A 15,228-nucleotide genomic window follows, 5' to 3' on the forward strand; every position below is an offset into this window, starting at 1 on the left:
TTTTTTCTGTAAACCAACTTCTCCAATTAAACTGCAAAAAATGAAACAGTACTGACCTTTCTTTTTGCTTTTTTGCCTTCTCCATTCCTCAAGGTAGCAAATAAAAAATTGGCCACCATTTTTTTAATTCACAGTGAATTTTTATGTGATACACCCAGAGACAACATTTGTAGTGGAGAAGGACATAGATTTTGAGATTCCATATTAGGTCATTACCTTGGGCCAATTGCTTATTCTTTCCAAGTTACTGATTCTTAATCTATGATGCAGAAATAATAATATGGAAATTACTGGGTTATGAGAGGATTAAAGGAAACAAAATATGTACAATATAACACACAATGTCTGGTATATTGTGGGTACTGGATAGATGCTAGTTTCTCTTCTTATATTGAAAATCCAATATGAATTTGATTTAAATTTAAAGTTTGATTTGGGAGTGAGGGGGGTGGGGTGGGAATTGAGATTTGTGGTCAGTTACTTTTCTTTCTATATTTGGCTTGGGTGGTTTTTTGTGGAATGTGAAAACTTCCTGAAAGTGGTAGACTTTTTTTTTTGGCACAGAGAGAAGCAGGTGATGGAGTTTGGCTGCAGAAATAGTGTGAGAAAAAGCACAGGCTTGGAGTGGGAGAAATTAAATTTAGAGTCTAGGCTCTGTGGGAGAGAGGTGAGTAAGAGAGAGCATTCATGTCACTGAACTCATGCTTTTCCTTAAGTTATTTGTTTTCAGAGCTGTGGAATTTTTCATCAGAGATAAATATGAAAAGAAGAAATACTACGATAAGAATGCTATAGCTATTCCTAATGTAAGTAAAATCTGCAACTCTTGCACCAATTGCTGCTTATTGATCAGATCTCAAATTCTAAACAGATATTACACTTTACTTCTTTGTGTAAAAACATGTGGTTACATGTTTAAACACTGGAATGCTTTATTTCATTTTTTTGTCACATACCATTAAGCTCTCACAGAGCAAAGCCCTGATTTAGAAAGGAGCATAGTGTATATGAGTCCTAATAATTTCTTAAATGGCATTTAATTAAGTTAATATTTTTGAAACTTTCAGAAAAAGATATAGCTTCTGATTGAAAAAAATGAGGAGAGAAAATTATTTTGTTAAATTCTGGCAATGTATGGAAAGGAAAAAAGGCAAATTTATGGTTTTGGGTGTTCATTTGAAAGCAATTTAATTCTTTTTATAGAATTTCTGTCCAAACAAAAACATTAAAATATAAAATATTACGCTTAGATGACTATTAAAAAATGGCAATTCAGTTGATTATTATCAAACATTCTGGGACTCCTTAAAGTTGAGAGCTTACTATAGTGCTCAAAGGTGTTATATCAATTGTTCTATTTAGAGTTCTTTTTCTGATTAGATTTTCCCATCCAACTTAATTACCATTTAAGAATAATTTGCCTTTGGTTGCTAGATTAATAAGTAAGCAATAAACCAATTATTATTATCGTCAAATCATCTGCTACACAATCCACCCCCCTAGATGGCTCCCTCTTCTGTTTGCTCGTTGCTTTTGCTTGTTGTTTTGCTGATTGTTTTTGCTTGTTGCTTGCACTCGTTGTTTTTGCTCATTATCTGCTCATTGTCTGTTGGGTTTCTCTTTAGGAGGCACTGGGAACTCAACCTGGGCTCTCCCGCTTGGGAGGCGGGTGCTCAACTTCTTGAGTCATCTCTATTCCCTTATCATTATTTTTTGTTTTTGTTCATTGTCTGCTCTTTGTTCGCTCATCTTCTTGTTTTGTTTTGTTTTCCCGCTATGTATGCTTGTTGTTTTGTTTGTCTTCTTTGATAGGCACTAGGAACCCAGCCTGGGACTTCCTGTGTGGGAGGTGGGTGCTCAGTTGCTTGATCCGCATCTTCTCCCTGTCACACAATTTTGAGACAATAGTTTAATTTTATTTTGCATGCAAACTGTATTTGCCTTTCAATCTATATGTAGACGCAATATACAAAAAATTCAGTCAAATCATAGCAAACTGAGGATATTTTAATACATTATCTTAGACTATGAAAAAAATCACTAACATTTTTAAAAGTATCATTAATGTATATTTTGAAGCAGAATACCCCTGTATGTAGAGTTTTGGCTATATTTATAGTGGAAGTAGGGGTTGATAGCTTTCGAAAGATTGATAAAATTTGAAAGTGTTGAGAATTAGATTTACAATGCCCTTAACAATTATGGCTTATATATTAGTCAGTCATAGGGGTGCTTATACAAAGTACCAGAAATCTCTTAGCTTTTATAGAGTATTTACAGTCACAAGGCCCTAAAGAGTCTGACTCAAGGTTACTTCTTTACCAAATTCTGTTGCCACGTGTTGACGCAAGATGGCGGGTGAGGGTTCAGCCTTCCTCTTCCCTCTTAAGGCTCCCTGGGTCCAGCTCCTTCTCATCTCAGCTGTAGGCTGGCATAGGGCTCATCTCTGTTCCCTGGACTCATTTCTTTCCGGGCTCAGCAGCTCTGTTCTCTTCACAAGGTCAGTTGTAGACTATCAGTCTCATCTCTCTTCCCGGGTCCTCTGCCATGTCTAATGAGCTTTCTTTCTTCCTCTGTGTTGTTCTTCTCTCTGTACCTGCTTTGCTGTTTGTGTATTTCTGTGTGAAAGTCTATTTTATCAACCCACCAAGGAGGCGGGCACTCAACAATGAATCACACTCCAATGACATGATTGAATCAAAGTCTTAATCTTAACATAATCTAATCAGATGACCCAACTGAATCTAATAAAATCAAAGGGTTAGTGTTCCCAAGGAACAGAGCAGTTTACAAACATAATCTATATTTCTTTTTGGAATTCATCAATAATATCAGACTGCCACAGCTGGTTTTAGCATTATGGAAAAAAAGACTCACTTTAAAACTATTAAATAACACATTTTAAGAAATCATTTTAGTGTATTGTAAAACATACTGCTCCTTTACATTAAACACTTAAAAAATTCTGATTGTTTTTGCTGTTTTTAATTATATTTGTATTTACTGTATTTTATTTCTCTTTGGAAACAATTTGGAAATTATTTTGATGTAGTATATAAAAAATGGAATTTTAGCTTTGGATAATGGCTGTTATTATGGATTATTTTTTACTTTCTGAGGTGTGATAATGGTATGCTTAGTTGGAGAATTTTTTTTTTTTTATAGCTGATGCCTGCTGGAATAAAAGTAGGTACCAAGTGTCATGATATCTATGACTTTCCTCAAATGATTCAGCGATATTTTGTGCTTATTGTGTGTGTGTATGTGTGTTTGTGTGGATAATAAGAGAGAGAGGGAGAAAGCATAATGTTAAAGGTTGAAGAATATTAGTGAAGTATATAGGGGGATTCATTCTATGATTATTTTCCCATTTTTAAAAATTTCAGGGTAAAAAGTTTTATACTCTTGAGTTTATCTTATTCCTGAAATGAAAATTCAGAAAGAATATTGTTCCATTATAAAAATAAAATTTAACCCAAGGGAAAATGTATTGCACCTACTAATTTGTATGCAAAATAATAAGTAAAAAACCACCAAATTTATATTCTAGCAAGTTTTAAATTATTTCTTCCTAATTCATGGTGATCAATGTACAAGTAATCTTGTATATTACTAAGAAGTACGTTACATATTTATATCCAGTGTTTTGTCTTCTTCAATAGATGAACATTGATTCAGATAATAAGTTTTGATCGTTTATTATGGTCACAATCTCCCAGGATACTGAAACAAAAAAAAGACATGACACTTGCTTTCAGAGAGATTTAAGTTTATAGTGGAGATAAAATCAGCTTAAAAAATATATATAATTTGAGTCAAAATATAAGTACCTTTTATAGCACATAAACTAAATGTTGGAGGGGGGTGATATCTAAGGGAGGACAGTTTGAACACTAGTTGTACTCTGATATAATAAAGAGATGTCTTGAGTAGCTATTAAGCTTGGTGCAGCTGTTATCCCTACATTAAGTGGTGCCAAATTGCCCTACCTTTATAGGTTTTTTTTTTTTTTTTTGCATCTGATTTTTGTGATTTGTCTCCTTTTGTTTTAGTTGCCATTTTTTTTTTAGTGCTGTCAGTATGTGTTACTGTTCTTATTTTGTTTCCTTATTCTAGACAAGACTGTTGGAATAAGGACCTGAAGGTGACCCTGTTTCTCTGTGTTTTAACCTTTTATTTTTGAACTCTGTTAAATTTCTTGCCCTTCCATAACGTAAGCATTTCAAAATAAATAAGACAAATTCCGAAGCAATAAACCACAACAAAACAATGTCAAAGAGTTTTGCCACTTTTCTAAAGTTCTGCTCTCTGCCTCCCTGGCCATTTAATAAGTTGTGAGCTAAATTACCTGAGTCCATTATGTAGAGTATGAATGGGGTTAGGATGATATTTCCTTCATTTCTAGGGATTTATTTGCAGTTGTGAAGAGTATGGCTCTAGCAAACTCTTAAAAAATGTGGTGTGTGTTCATATAAACATAGTCCTCTTGAGAAAACAGGGAGGGATGTATGTGCCACTTTTATAGAGGGAGTTTGTGCTTTAGACCATATGGTTTTGTGCCTGTGACACATTAGGCATAAATTAAGGGAGGAGGCTTAAAGGGGTAGTTAGTTTCTTCAGGGAGAATTCTTAAAGGAGATATATTTGAGATAATTCATAATAGAAAAGTAGGATTTCAGCAAAGAGGAAGTGGACTGAGTAATAATGCAAAGAGGGCATTTCAGGCTAAAGGAACATTTCTGTCCTTTGTGTCAAAGTGAGATGAGGAGGAAGGAGAGTTTAGGTGTATTATATAGTGTTTGGGGATTGATGAGTAGTCTACAACACTCTTCTGTTTAGCAAGTATGAAGGATGGCTATCAAGGGTGGGTAGATGAGGATGGAGAGAATAAACATATCAAGATAAGTCTTGAAAAGCAAATAAGGAGGGCTTCAATGCCAGATGGCTGAGGATTTTGTACCTTTTTGAGTAAAGTGATGGTTATTGTATTTTCCTTTGCTGTTCAACAAACTACTGCAAACTTAGTGGTTTAAAACAACACAGATTCATTATCTCTCCATTTCTGTGGGTCAAGAATCTAGACATGTAGTTGGGTTCTTTGAGTCACATTTCATCTGAGGCTCAGGACCTTCTTCCAAACACATGGATTGCTATTGGAATTCATTTCCTTCTGATCATATGCCTAAATTTCCGTGCTCTCGTGTTTGATGGGGACCTCCCAATTCTTTGAGGCCACTACAGGTCCTTGCCACATGGACTCTTCTCTCACAACATGTCAGCTGCCTTCTTTCAATTCTAGCAGGAGCATTTCTCTTACACTTTCGTTCTCATCTTTCACCAAGATCCCAGCGCCTTTCAAGGGCTTGTCTGATTAGGCCAACCCACTCAGGATAATCTCCCTTTTAATTACTTCATTGTCAACTAATTTGGCATCTTAATTCATCAGAAAAATTCTTTCACCTTTGTCAAAGAATAACCTATTCAAGGGAATGAAATCCATCATATTACAGCTGCGCCCACACACATATGCCAGGAGTGGGACTCTTGGCAGCCATCTTAGAATTCTGCCTACTACAGTGATACAGAGTGAGTCTGCCCTCCTTGGCTGTTCTTTATTTCTGTGAGTGATAGGAGAAATTTGAAAAGCTGTGACCATGGAAATATGTCCTGTCTTTTATCCCTCACCACCTAATCCAATAGGGAATCACAACTGTAAGCACAGTAATAAGTGCATTCTTAGGAGATCAAGCAGGTCTTAAGTAAAAGAGGCTGAACTGTCACGTAATTTGCTCTTTTCCTATAGTAGTTTCTCTCTCTTCCTCTCCCTCTCTGTCTCTCTCTCATATTTCCATTTCACATTTTTCATTTGCCATCATAGTGATCAAAAAAATGAAAGAAAGAAAAAAGGAAAATCTACTAGAGCAGCAAAATGTGTAGGTAACTCTAATACCTATTTAATCCTGACCTAACTTCCTTAGTTCTGTCAGCTAATAATCTTTGGTAGTTGGTGAATTTAAATTCAAATCACTTATTTGTTCTTCCTATTTTTCTTATTTATGTATTTCTTGCCTACCTTACTATTTCTCATGCTTTAGAATTAACCACTTGAACTCAATTTGAATACATACATTTTGTATGATAGAAGTAAAATTAAGTGAACAATTTCATTTTAGAAATTGTTGTGGATAAATGTTTCTGTATTATATTACAATAAAATGGGATAGTACTAGAAATTTTATTAAGCTTTGTTTATAATTAAATGATAATTGTATGATTAGTTATTTAAGATATTTGAACATTAATTTCAAGTCCATGTGGTCCCATTGCAATGAGTTTAGATGTCCTTCAAGATGAGGAGAAACCTAGGGGAATGTTTAAGTGGTGAGCTAGGATTAATGTGAAACACTATAGAGTTTGGTTGGTATTCTTTATTTCTTATTTTGGTTACTTCAGTTTCCTTTTCTGTAGAATAATGGTAATCATAGGGTCTATATTTCTTAGCATGACTATAAGAATTAAGTAAGATAAAGCATGCTACCTTCATTCTTATCTAATAAATATATAAGCTATTGGGATGATGATTTGTTGGTGAAGAGGAAAGTGGTGGTGGCATAATTAAGAATATGGTTTGGAGAAGAACAAGACTTGGGGCAAGGACACCAATTAGGGAGGGCTAATTCAGGTGATGGATGGTAATTTCCTACTTGAATGGGTAGTGGAAGTGGTGAGAAGTGGATGGTTTTAAGAGATTTAGAATGAGTACTCAAGAATTCTTATTTTTTCTTGCCCCTCTGTATTTTCTTTCTTTTTTCCTCCTTTCCTCTTCCTTTACCCACCCCTCTCTCCACTTACCAGTCTATGTTCTGTAGTGTCTCTTGCTTCATTTGTCAATGTGGTGGCTTCTGTTTCTTCATTCCTTGTGCACATATATGTCTTTCCCTGTTCATTAACTTTTTTGGGGATAAAGTTTATTGAGGTATAACTTATATACAATAAAATGCAGACATTTTAAAGTACAGTTCAATGTATTTTGACAAATACATATACACCTGTGTAATCACCACCATAGTCAAGCTACAGAACCTTTCCATCACTCCAGAATGTTCCTTTGTACCCTTCCTAATCAACCCCAGCGCTGTCCCAGACAACCACTGATCTGCATTTTAGATTGTATTGTCTTTCCTAAAATTTCATATGAATGGTATTATATAGTATACACTCTTTTGTGTCTTACATTTTTCTTTCAGTGTGTTTCTGAAATTCATCTGTGTTTGTATGTGTACTATTAGATCATTTTTTATTGATGAATAAATTCTTGGTATGGGTTTACCAAAATATAACAATATAATTATGTTAATCTAAGGTATCACCCATCAAAAAATTGCTGCAGTCAGTCTTTTTGTTTGAATAAACTAAAAATCCATTCATCTGTTGATCTGTCATTGACTTTTTTCCCATAAAAAATTTATTGAAGTTTATCATTCATACATGAACATACATAAAAAGTAAGTGTATAGTAACAGTAGTAAACTTATGAAACAAGCATGCATAACATCATACATCACCCTACCACCAATACTTTGCATTATTGTGAAACATTTGTAACAAATTATGAAAGAGAATCATCAAAGTATTAGTAGGAAAGATATTTCAGAAGTCAATGACAGACTATTGTTAGTAGTAATACTCTGTCATTGACTTTGCTTTTAAAAAGATTTATTTTTTATTTCTTTCCCTCCCCTTCCCATTGTCTGTTCTCTGTGTCCATTCACTGTGTGTTCTTCTGTGTTGCCTTGTATTCTCATTAGGTGTCTCCGGGAACTGGTCCTGGGTCCTTTGGAGTGGGAGAGAGGTGATGACTCTCTTGTGCCACCTCAACTACCCGTTCTGCTACATCTTATTTTCTTTCCTCTGCATCTTTTGTTGTGTCATCTTGCTGTGCCAACTGTCTGTGTCGGCAAACACTCCAACGCGGGGCAGCCTTCCTGTGCTGGGCGGCATTCCCACGCAGGATGGCACTCCTGTGTGGGGCGGCATTCCCACATCAGCCAGTATTCTGCATGGGCCAGCTTGCCCTCACCAGGAGGCCCTGGGTACCGATTCTTGGACCTCTTTTATGGTAAACGGTAGCCCATTTGGTTGAGCCACATCTGTTTCCCTGTCATTGACTATTTTTTTTTTTAATAGTTTAACAGGAAACAAATTTATCAAATGTTTATTATTGAAAATATAAAAAATAAAAGATAATTTCTTTAAGGTGGGGAAGGAAGAAATACAGGATTTGGCATGTTATACACTGTCACATTACTTAGAGCCAGAATTAAAGTACCTTTTCTTCAGGTGTAATTACCTCTCATCTGGAATTTTTCAGTAATCTCTTAGGTCAGGTCTCTCTCCTTAGTAACTCTTCTCACACCTATCCTTTCCCCATGTAGGAGTATTTCAAATGTCCCTAGACTTTAACTGCCCTGCTTTAGAATCAGTGACTCTCCATTTTACATAGGAAAAAACCCAAAATCCTTATCATGAAGTGATAAAACATTTTATGATACAGTTCTGATTACAGCAAGACTACTTTCATACTTTCTGCTGTTCTGGTTATCATATACATATCAAAATCAATGATTACTACTTCTTTAAAAGAATAAATATGTTCTATCATGCCCCCTTTTCACATGTGTTGTTACTTTTTAAATTTTATTTTATTTTTGTCTTTATTTTTTAAATGTTACACTAAAAAAAAAGGAGGTCCCCATATACCCCCACCCCCCTTACACCACTCCTCCCCCCATAACAACAACCTCCTCTATCATCATGAGACATTCATTGCATTTGGTGAATACATCTCTGACCACTGCTGCACCTCATGGTCAGTGGTCCACATAATAGCCCACACTCTCCCACAGTCCGCCCAGTGGGCCAGGGGAGGACATACAATGTCCGGTAACTGTCCCTGCAGCACCACCCAGGACAACTCCAACCCCGAAAATGCCCCCACATCACAACTCAGCCACCATGGCCACTTTCTCCACACCAATGCCACATTTTCTTCTATTACTAATCACAGTAGTTCATGAATAGAATATCAGTAAGTCCACTCTAACCCATACTCTATTCCTCCATCCTGTGGACCTTAGAATGGTTGTGTCCACTCCCCATCTATATCAAGAGGGAGCTTAGATTCCACATGGATGCTGGATGCAATTCTCCTGCTTTCAGTGGTCGGCACTCTTGGCTCCCTGGTGTGCTGGTTGACATTCTTCACCTCCATGTTGGCTGAGTGGGGTAAGTCCAATAAACCAGAGTGTAGGAGTTGCAAGTCTGTTGAGGCTCAGGGCCTTGCTATCACATGGTCAGTCCAGAGATTCAGGTCCCCTGAGTATACATTAAACCCCAGCACCAACTCCAGTTCCAGTAAAAGTAACAGGAGAGGCTTGTGGACAAAGATCATATCTGAGTCCAGCTCCATCACACAGAAACACAAACTCCAAAGTAGGGCCAACTGACATGGCACTGAACTCCATCTGCCATGACCATAGAACCTGTGGGTCTCTGTAGCCCTCAGAAGAACCGATACCCGGGGTTGTATCTACTTTATCTGTCTCTGGGACTCTGCTCAGGTGTGCATAAGGGCAACCCCTGTGATAACCTCCCGGTTCTTTTTGGAGACTCACAGCCATATAAACTCATTTGTTCTTTCCATTTCCCCCTTTTCTTCAGGTCAAAAAGCATTTTTGACTCCTGGTATTATATGTAGACTGAGATATTCTGCTGGTCCGAGTTGACCCTTTTATTCAAGGTCATTTTCTAGTTACATCATCAGCTGGTACTTGGTAGTTATCCCTTGATGCCAGGGAGGCTCATCCCCGGGAGTCATGTCCCATGCTGGGGGGAAAGCAACACATTTACATGCTGAGTTTGGCTTCGAGACTGGCCACATTTGAGCAATGTGGAGGCTCTCAGGAGGTAACTCTTAGGCACCCTGCAGCTCTAGGCCTTGTTCTTATTTCAGGTGCATGGGCTTACAAGCATAGTATTAAGGGCTCATTGTTGGGCCTTCCTTCTTTTTTGGTCTTTGCCGTTGCACTTGGGGGATTGTTGCTGTTCCTTTAGGGACTGTGATAGAGCTCCCCTGGCTAAGAACTCAGCACTCCCTCAGTTGTTGTTTTTAATTGTAACCACTATGAAAATATCCAAACATTTTTATGTACCCTGGATATGTCATTGACTTTTTAAAAAAATTTTATTTTTCTCTTTCTTTTGCTCATTCTCTTTCTCTTTTTTCTCTCTTTTCCTCTCTCTCTCTCTCTCTCTCGTTTTCCCTTCCTTTCTTATCCCCCATTCCTCCTTCCCTCCCCTTCCAGCCCAGGACTCTGTACATGGGAAACAGGTGCTCAACCACTGAGCTACATCTGCTCCTGTCATTAACTTTTGAAATATCTTTCCTACTGAACAAGTCCTTGTGTTCTTTTCTAGATAGAACATAATATTAAACTTTTTTTTACATTATTTTTTTTGAAAGTTATTCATATTTATCAGATAGAGTTTTATATTCTTCTGAATTTTAAAAGTGGCCATATTAGTTTATCATCTTCTCAAAAGGAGAAGAGACATGTAATAATGAATTTTTTTTCTGGTGTCTAAGGAATAGTAACCCTTGACATCCTAAATACCTCTATTCTACTTTTATATTATTAAATATATTCAACTTTTTACATGACTTTGGGTAAGTATATCTTTATGGTACAAGTTGTCTTAAGTGATTTTGTTATGTGTTTTTTAATACCTATGTTCTAAATAAAGTGGTCATTAGAGATCTCTAGCAAGTAAATATCTTATAGTACAAACCAGCTTTGAAGGCAGCTTTTAAGGCACAGTTTTGATTTTTAAATGAAGGATCTAGTTGTATTATGTGTTTTCTTCTAAGTGTAATATCCAATTTGCACAATTAAAACAGAACCGACAATGTGCAAGAAATAAAAGATTAAAGCCTATAGTTCTCAGTTGTGATTCAAGAATTACTATAGTAACTAACTTAATAACAAGCAGATTGAATGAAGACTTGTCATCTTGTTATATTATTACATAATGACCTATCTGTAATGGCATCTTTTGTTTTTAAAAAGTCCTCATAGGCACTATTTTTTTTTAATGATTTATTTATTTCTTTCCCCTCCCCCCAGTTGTCTGCTCTCTGTGTCCGTTCACTGTATGTTCTTCTGTGACCGCTTCTGTCCTTATCAGCGGCACTGGGAATCTGTGTTTCTTTTGTTGTGTCATCTTGCTGTGTCAGCTCTCCGTGTGTGCAGTGCCATTCTTGGGCAGGCTGCACTTTCTTTTGCGCTGGGCAGCTCTCCTTACGGGGTGCACTCCTTGCATGTGGGACTCCCCTATGCAGGGGACACCCCTGTGTGGTAGGGCAGTCCTTGCACGCATCAGCACTGTGCGTGGGCCAGCTCCACATGGGTCAAGGAGGCTCTGGGTTTGAACCCTGGGCCTCCCATGTGGTAGGCGGACGCCCTATCCATTGGGCCAAGTCCGCTTCCCCTCACAGGCACTATTGATATGATAGGACAATATAGAGATGTCAGTTTTATGACTCCAAAATCCATGCATTTTATACATGTATTTCAGTTATAGCTTGGCAGTAAAGAGCCTGAAGATAATGCTTCCATTACAGTGATCAACTAAGCATATAGAAATTGGGTCGGAAGATGTGTGAAAAGCTTTTAGATGAAATCCATTTTCATGTGTAAATTGCCTCAGCTGCATATATATCTCTCTCATAATGCTTTAGGGGGTAATTCAGCAAATACAGCACTGGAAATGGTGGTTGTGTGTGCTGGTCTGAAAGAAGGAAGTGTATAAATTGCTTTATAATAAGTCTGCTGCTCAGCTGTTATTTTACATTAATTCACTCTTTTTCCCCCCAGCCTCATTTTTCTTTTTTCTTAAATAGTTGATTAAAATTTTAATTAACTATTTTACTATTTCAGTTTTATTTTTCATTCTTAAAATGGTTATTTTAACTAAAATAAAAAACTTGTCCTTCCTTGTTTCTGGGGAGTATGGGTTTTCATGCTTCAGGATATTAGTATTTCTGTAGTAAGATTGGCTAAAAATGTGAACAATGAGAGAAACTTAAATTTATTTTCAAATACTTTTTGTATAGTATTATCTGAATACATTTTGAATTTTATATTCTATTGACTCCATCTTAATTCATACACTATTACACTTGAACTTTCAGAACAAATCTATTTACTTTTAGAACTTTTACATAGAAATTTCTAAAAAGCAATACTTTGTCCTGATGCATTGTTTTCCTTCTTGAAATTGATTCTAATTGCTTCTATACTTGAGGTATATACAGATTTTTGTTTCTTTTCTGTGCCTGTCAATTCTGATTATCTCCTTTTTATTTTTTTCTCCTGTCTTTTTCATTTGCTTTCCACAGATTTCCTCCTCTGATGCTCCTCTTCAGCCTTTGGTATCCTCTCCTTCTCTGCAAGCTGCTGTTGAGAAAAACAAATTGGAGGTATGATAGTGTTTTGGCCAGCTACATTATGTAATGTTCAATGGTAAATGAATTTCATTTCATAATGTGCCATAATTTGGAAGTGCTGTGCTACTTGTTTATATTTTGAATTGCTCCCAGTATTAAATACGTTGAATACAGTATTTTCTAGTATATTTTCCAATGGCTCAGATGGGGTTTAAGGGCTTTAATCTGTATTTTAATTTCAGAATGACTGAGTTTTTTGATAGGTATATCTCAATAGTTTATTTTTTGTTTTTGTTTCCATTATTACCTTATACTTATAGGAACTTTTATTTGACAGTTACTATTGAATTACTTGATCTTTTAGAGAAGTCTTTGATAATGTATCTTTTCTTTCTATGACTGTAGTTATAAGCATTTGAAGAAAAATAATGTCAAATTATCTTTTCTCTTTTAAGGCAGTAGTAGCCATCACACAGAGAAAATGTTGTGTAGAATTATGAGTTTAGAATCAGCAGTGATATTGTTTGAATGTGTTTTGTGTGGGGATGGTTAAGTGCATAATAATACTGTTATTTTTACATCATCCCTACAAATATTAGAGGGTTTTAATTTCCTTTGATTCTGCCTTTTTTCTTTTGTTACATTAAAGAATTAGTTTTGAGACATTCTTTGAGTTAACGTTTTTTTTGTGCCTGTTCCTTCGTAAATGGTGTGCTAAACATGGGTAATACAAAGACAGATAACTTATCATCCTTACCCAACAGGAGCTTACTGTCTAATGAAGGAAAATAGATAACTGTACAGAAATTTATATCGTAACATAATATGTGCTATGAACTAGGCATATTCACTGAGCTGCTCTAAATACTGAGGTAGACTTTTGATATATCTTAAACTTTAAGCATTAAATAAAGAGGTAGGAAACATTCCAAGCAGAGGTAGCAGCTTGTCCATTGGGAAAGTGGAATGTTTATGGAGTTGCAAGTAGGGAGAGAGGAAGAAGAGTCTTTGTAAGCCCACTGAAGGAATTTGATCTTGTTCTGATGGGCCTACCACTTTAAGAATGTGTTTTAAAGGGGGAGGTGTGACAGGATCAGATTTTCATGTCATAACACTTTTCTGCTTGCTCTGTGGGGAGTGCTTATGAGTGGAGAAAAGGCTTGAGGGAGGATGATCAATTGAGAATCTGTTGCTCAAATCCAGGAGTGAAAGGAAGTGGACATGTGCTAAAATAGGGTAGAGGAAATAGAAAGGGGAGTTTAAAGTGCCTGGCCCATTAGAATCATTTAATCAGTGATAACTGTCTTTTGGAAATGAAGATTTTTTTGTTTTGGGAAATGGTTGTCACCAATAAGTAATGTTTCTAGCCATCCTTAAAAGGTTGCTCTTCCTTATTTCCAGTATTAAGCCAGGGGCCTTTCAACCATGCACTTGTCCTTGAACCGATTTAAAGATCTTTTTTTGAGAAGTATCCTTTTCTGGATGGTCTTTTCTCTATGCTAGACTGTTAGAATTCTTTATGTTCATAGCAAAATGCCAGTTTGATGCATGTTCATCTGATGATTTAAAACATATATATTGCTTTTAAGTTTTTAGTACCTCAGGCATTCAAAAAGCTCATGTTTGTATTAACTTATTCCTTTCCTAAAAAGCATTATTGAAATGAGTGGTATTAGAGAATCTTAGTCTATAGTTTATATTTAGGGAACTTTATGTAAAATCTCTTTTTATACAGATCCTAGAAATTTTATCCCTGTATCCTTCTATAGCCATGAACCAATATACCTACAGCCTTTATTAACTTAGCCCCTTATTACAGATGCTTTCACTGATTTGTTACTGTTACATTCATTACTTTTTATTAAGGGTTAATTAACAAAATGATTAATAAGAGAAATGCTTTAGAATTTTTACATTTCTTAAATTTGCAGTCGAAGACATTGCTATTTCATGCCCTCAATATAGAGATCTTTACTAAGAATTCATTTTAGAATTTGGAATCAGCACCAAGGGCTTTGTTTTCCTATTTTATATCCAAGAAAAAAATACTAAAAGTATTGTCTCATATTGGGTAGTGCTGTGTAGTTTGCAGGGTCCTTTTTTTGAGGTTGTTAGTGGCCTTTGTTTTTTCTTTTAACACTGAAATGTTTATAAAGTATATGTCTATCTTAATGAATATAAAATGAACACCATATAACCAACATTAAAATTGAACATTGTCATTACCTCAGAAACTCCCCTTGTGACTGTCATTGCTCATCCCTTCTCCTTAGAGGTAACCAACATCCTGACTTTTACCAGCATCACTCTTTGCTTTTCTTCATAGTTTTGCACTAATGTACACAGCCTAAACAACATAATTTTGCCTGTGTTTGAACTTTAGGCAAATGGTTGCAAAGCTCTTTGAACTTTTTATTATTTCTCTTGCATTATCGCTTAGGAATTGCACATATTATCTTTCTGATTTATATATAACAAAAATTCTATTCAGTGAAGTTGGATCAAACACCATTTTAAAGGCATAGATGCAAGCAATAACCTTTAGGTATTTTGATTAAATTATATATGTTTACCATGTTTTCTCTCCTAGGTTCATCCGTTTATATTTAGTGTTTGCTACCAGGAAACTAAAGTCTAGGTTAGGGCTTATCTCTTCCCTCCTAAGTGGTTTATAAATGTTTTGTTTAATATTTATTTCATTTTACCTTTTTGGGCATGTTTGT

General features: G+C 35.9%; 1 protein-coding gene across 4 annotated transcripts in view; it reads left to right on the forward strand.

Annotated features, from left to right (window-relative positions):
• Nucleotides 1-15,228, forward strand: part of SMAP1 (small ArfGAP 1) — a 202,230-nt gene that overhangs the window by 95,706 nt on the left and 91,296 nt on the right. For 3 of the 4 annotated variants that reach the window (XM_058306979.1, XM_058306981.2, XM_071218544.1), the window contains 2 exons: nucleotides 731-806; nucleotides 12,458-12,538. In XM_058306979.1, the coding sequence (XP_058162962.1) occupies nucleotides 731-806; nucleotides 12,458-12,538 (157 nt within the window). The remainder of the gene's footprint in view (nucleotides 1-730; nucleotides 807-12,457; nucleotides 12,539-15,228) is intronic. The other variant, XM_058306980.2, reaches the window with a different exon arrangement.

This window comes from Dasypus novemcinctus, chromosome 11 (genome assembly GCF_030445035.2).
Source record: "Dasypus novemcinctus isolate mDasNov1 chromosome 11, mDasNov1.1.hap2, whole genome shotgun sequence".
In the NCBI taxonomy this organism is placed as follows: Eukaryota; Metazoa; Chordata; class Mammalia; order Cingulata; family Dasypodidae; genus Dasypus; species Dasypus novemcinctus.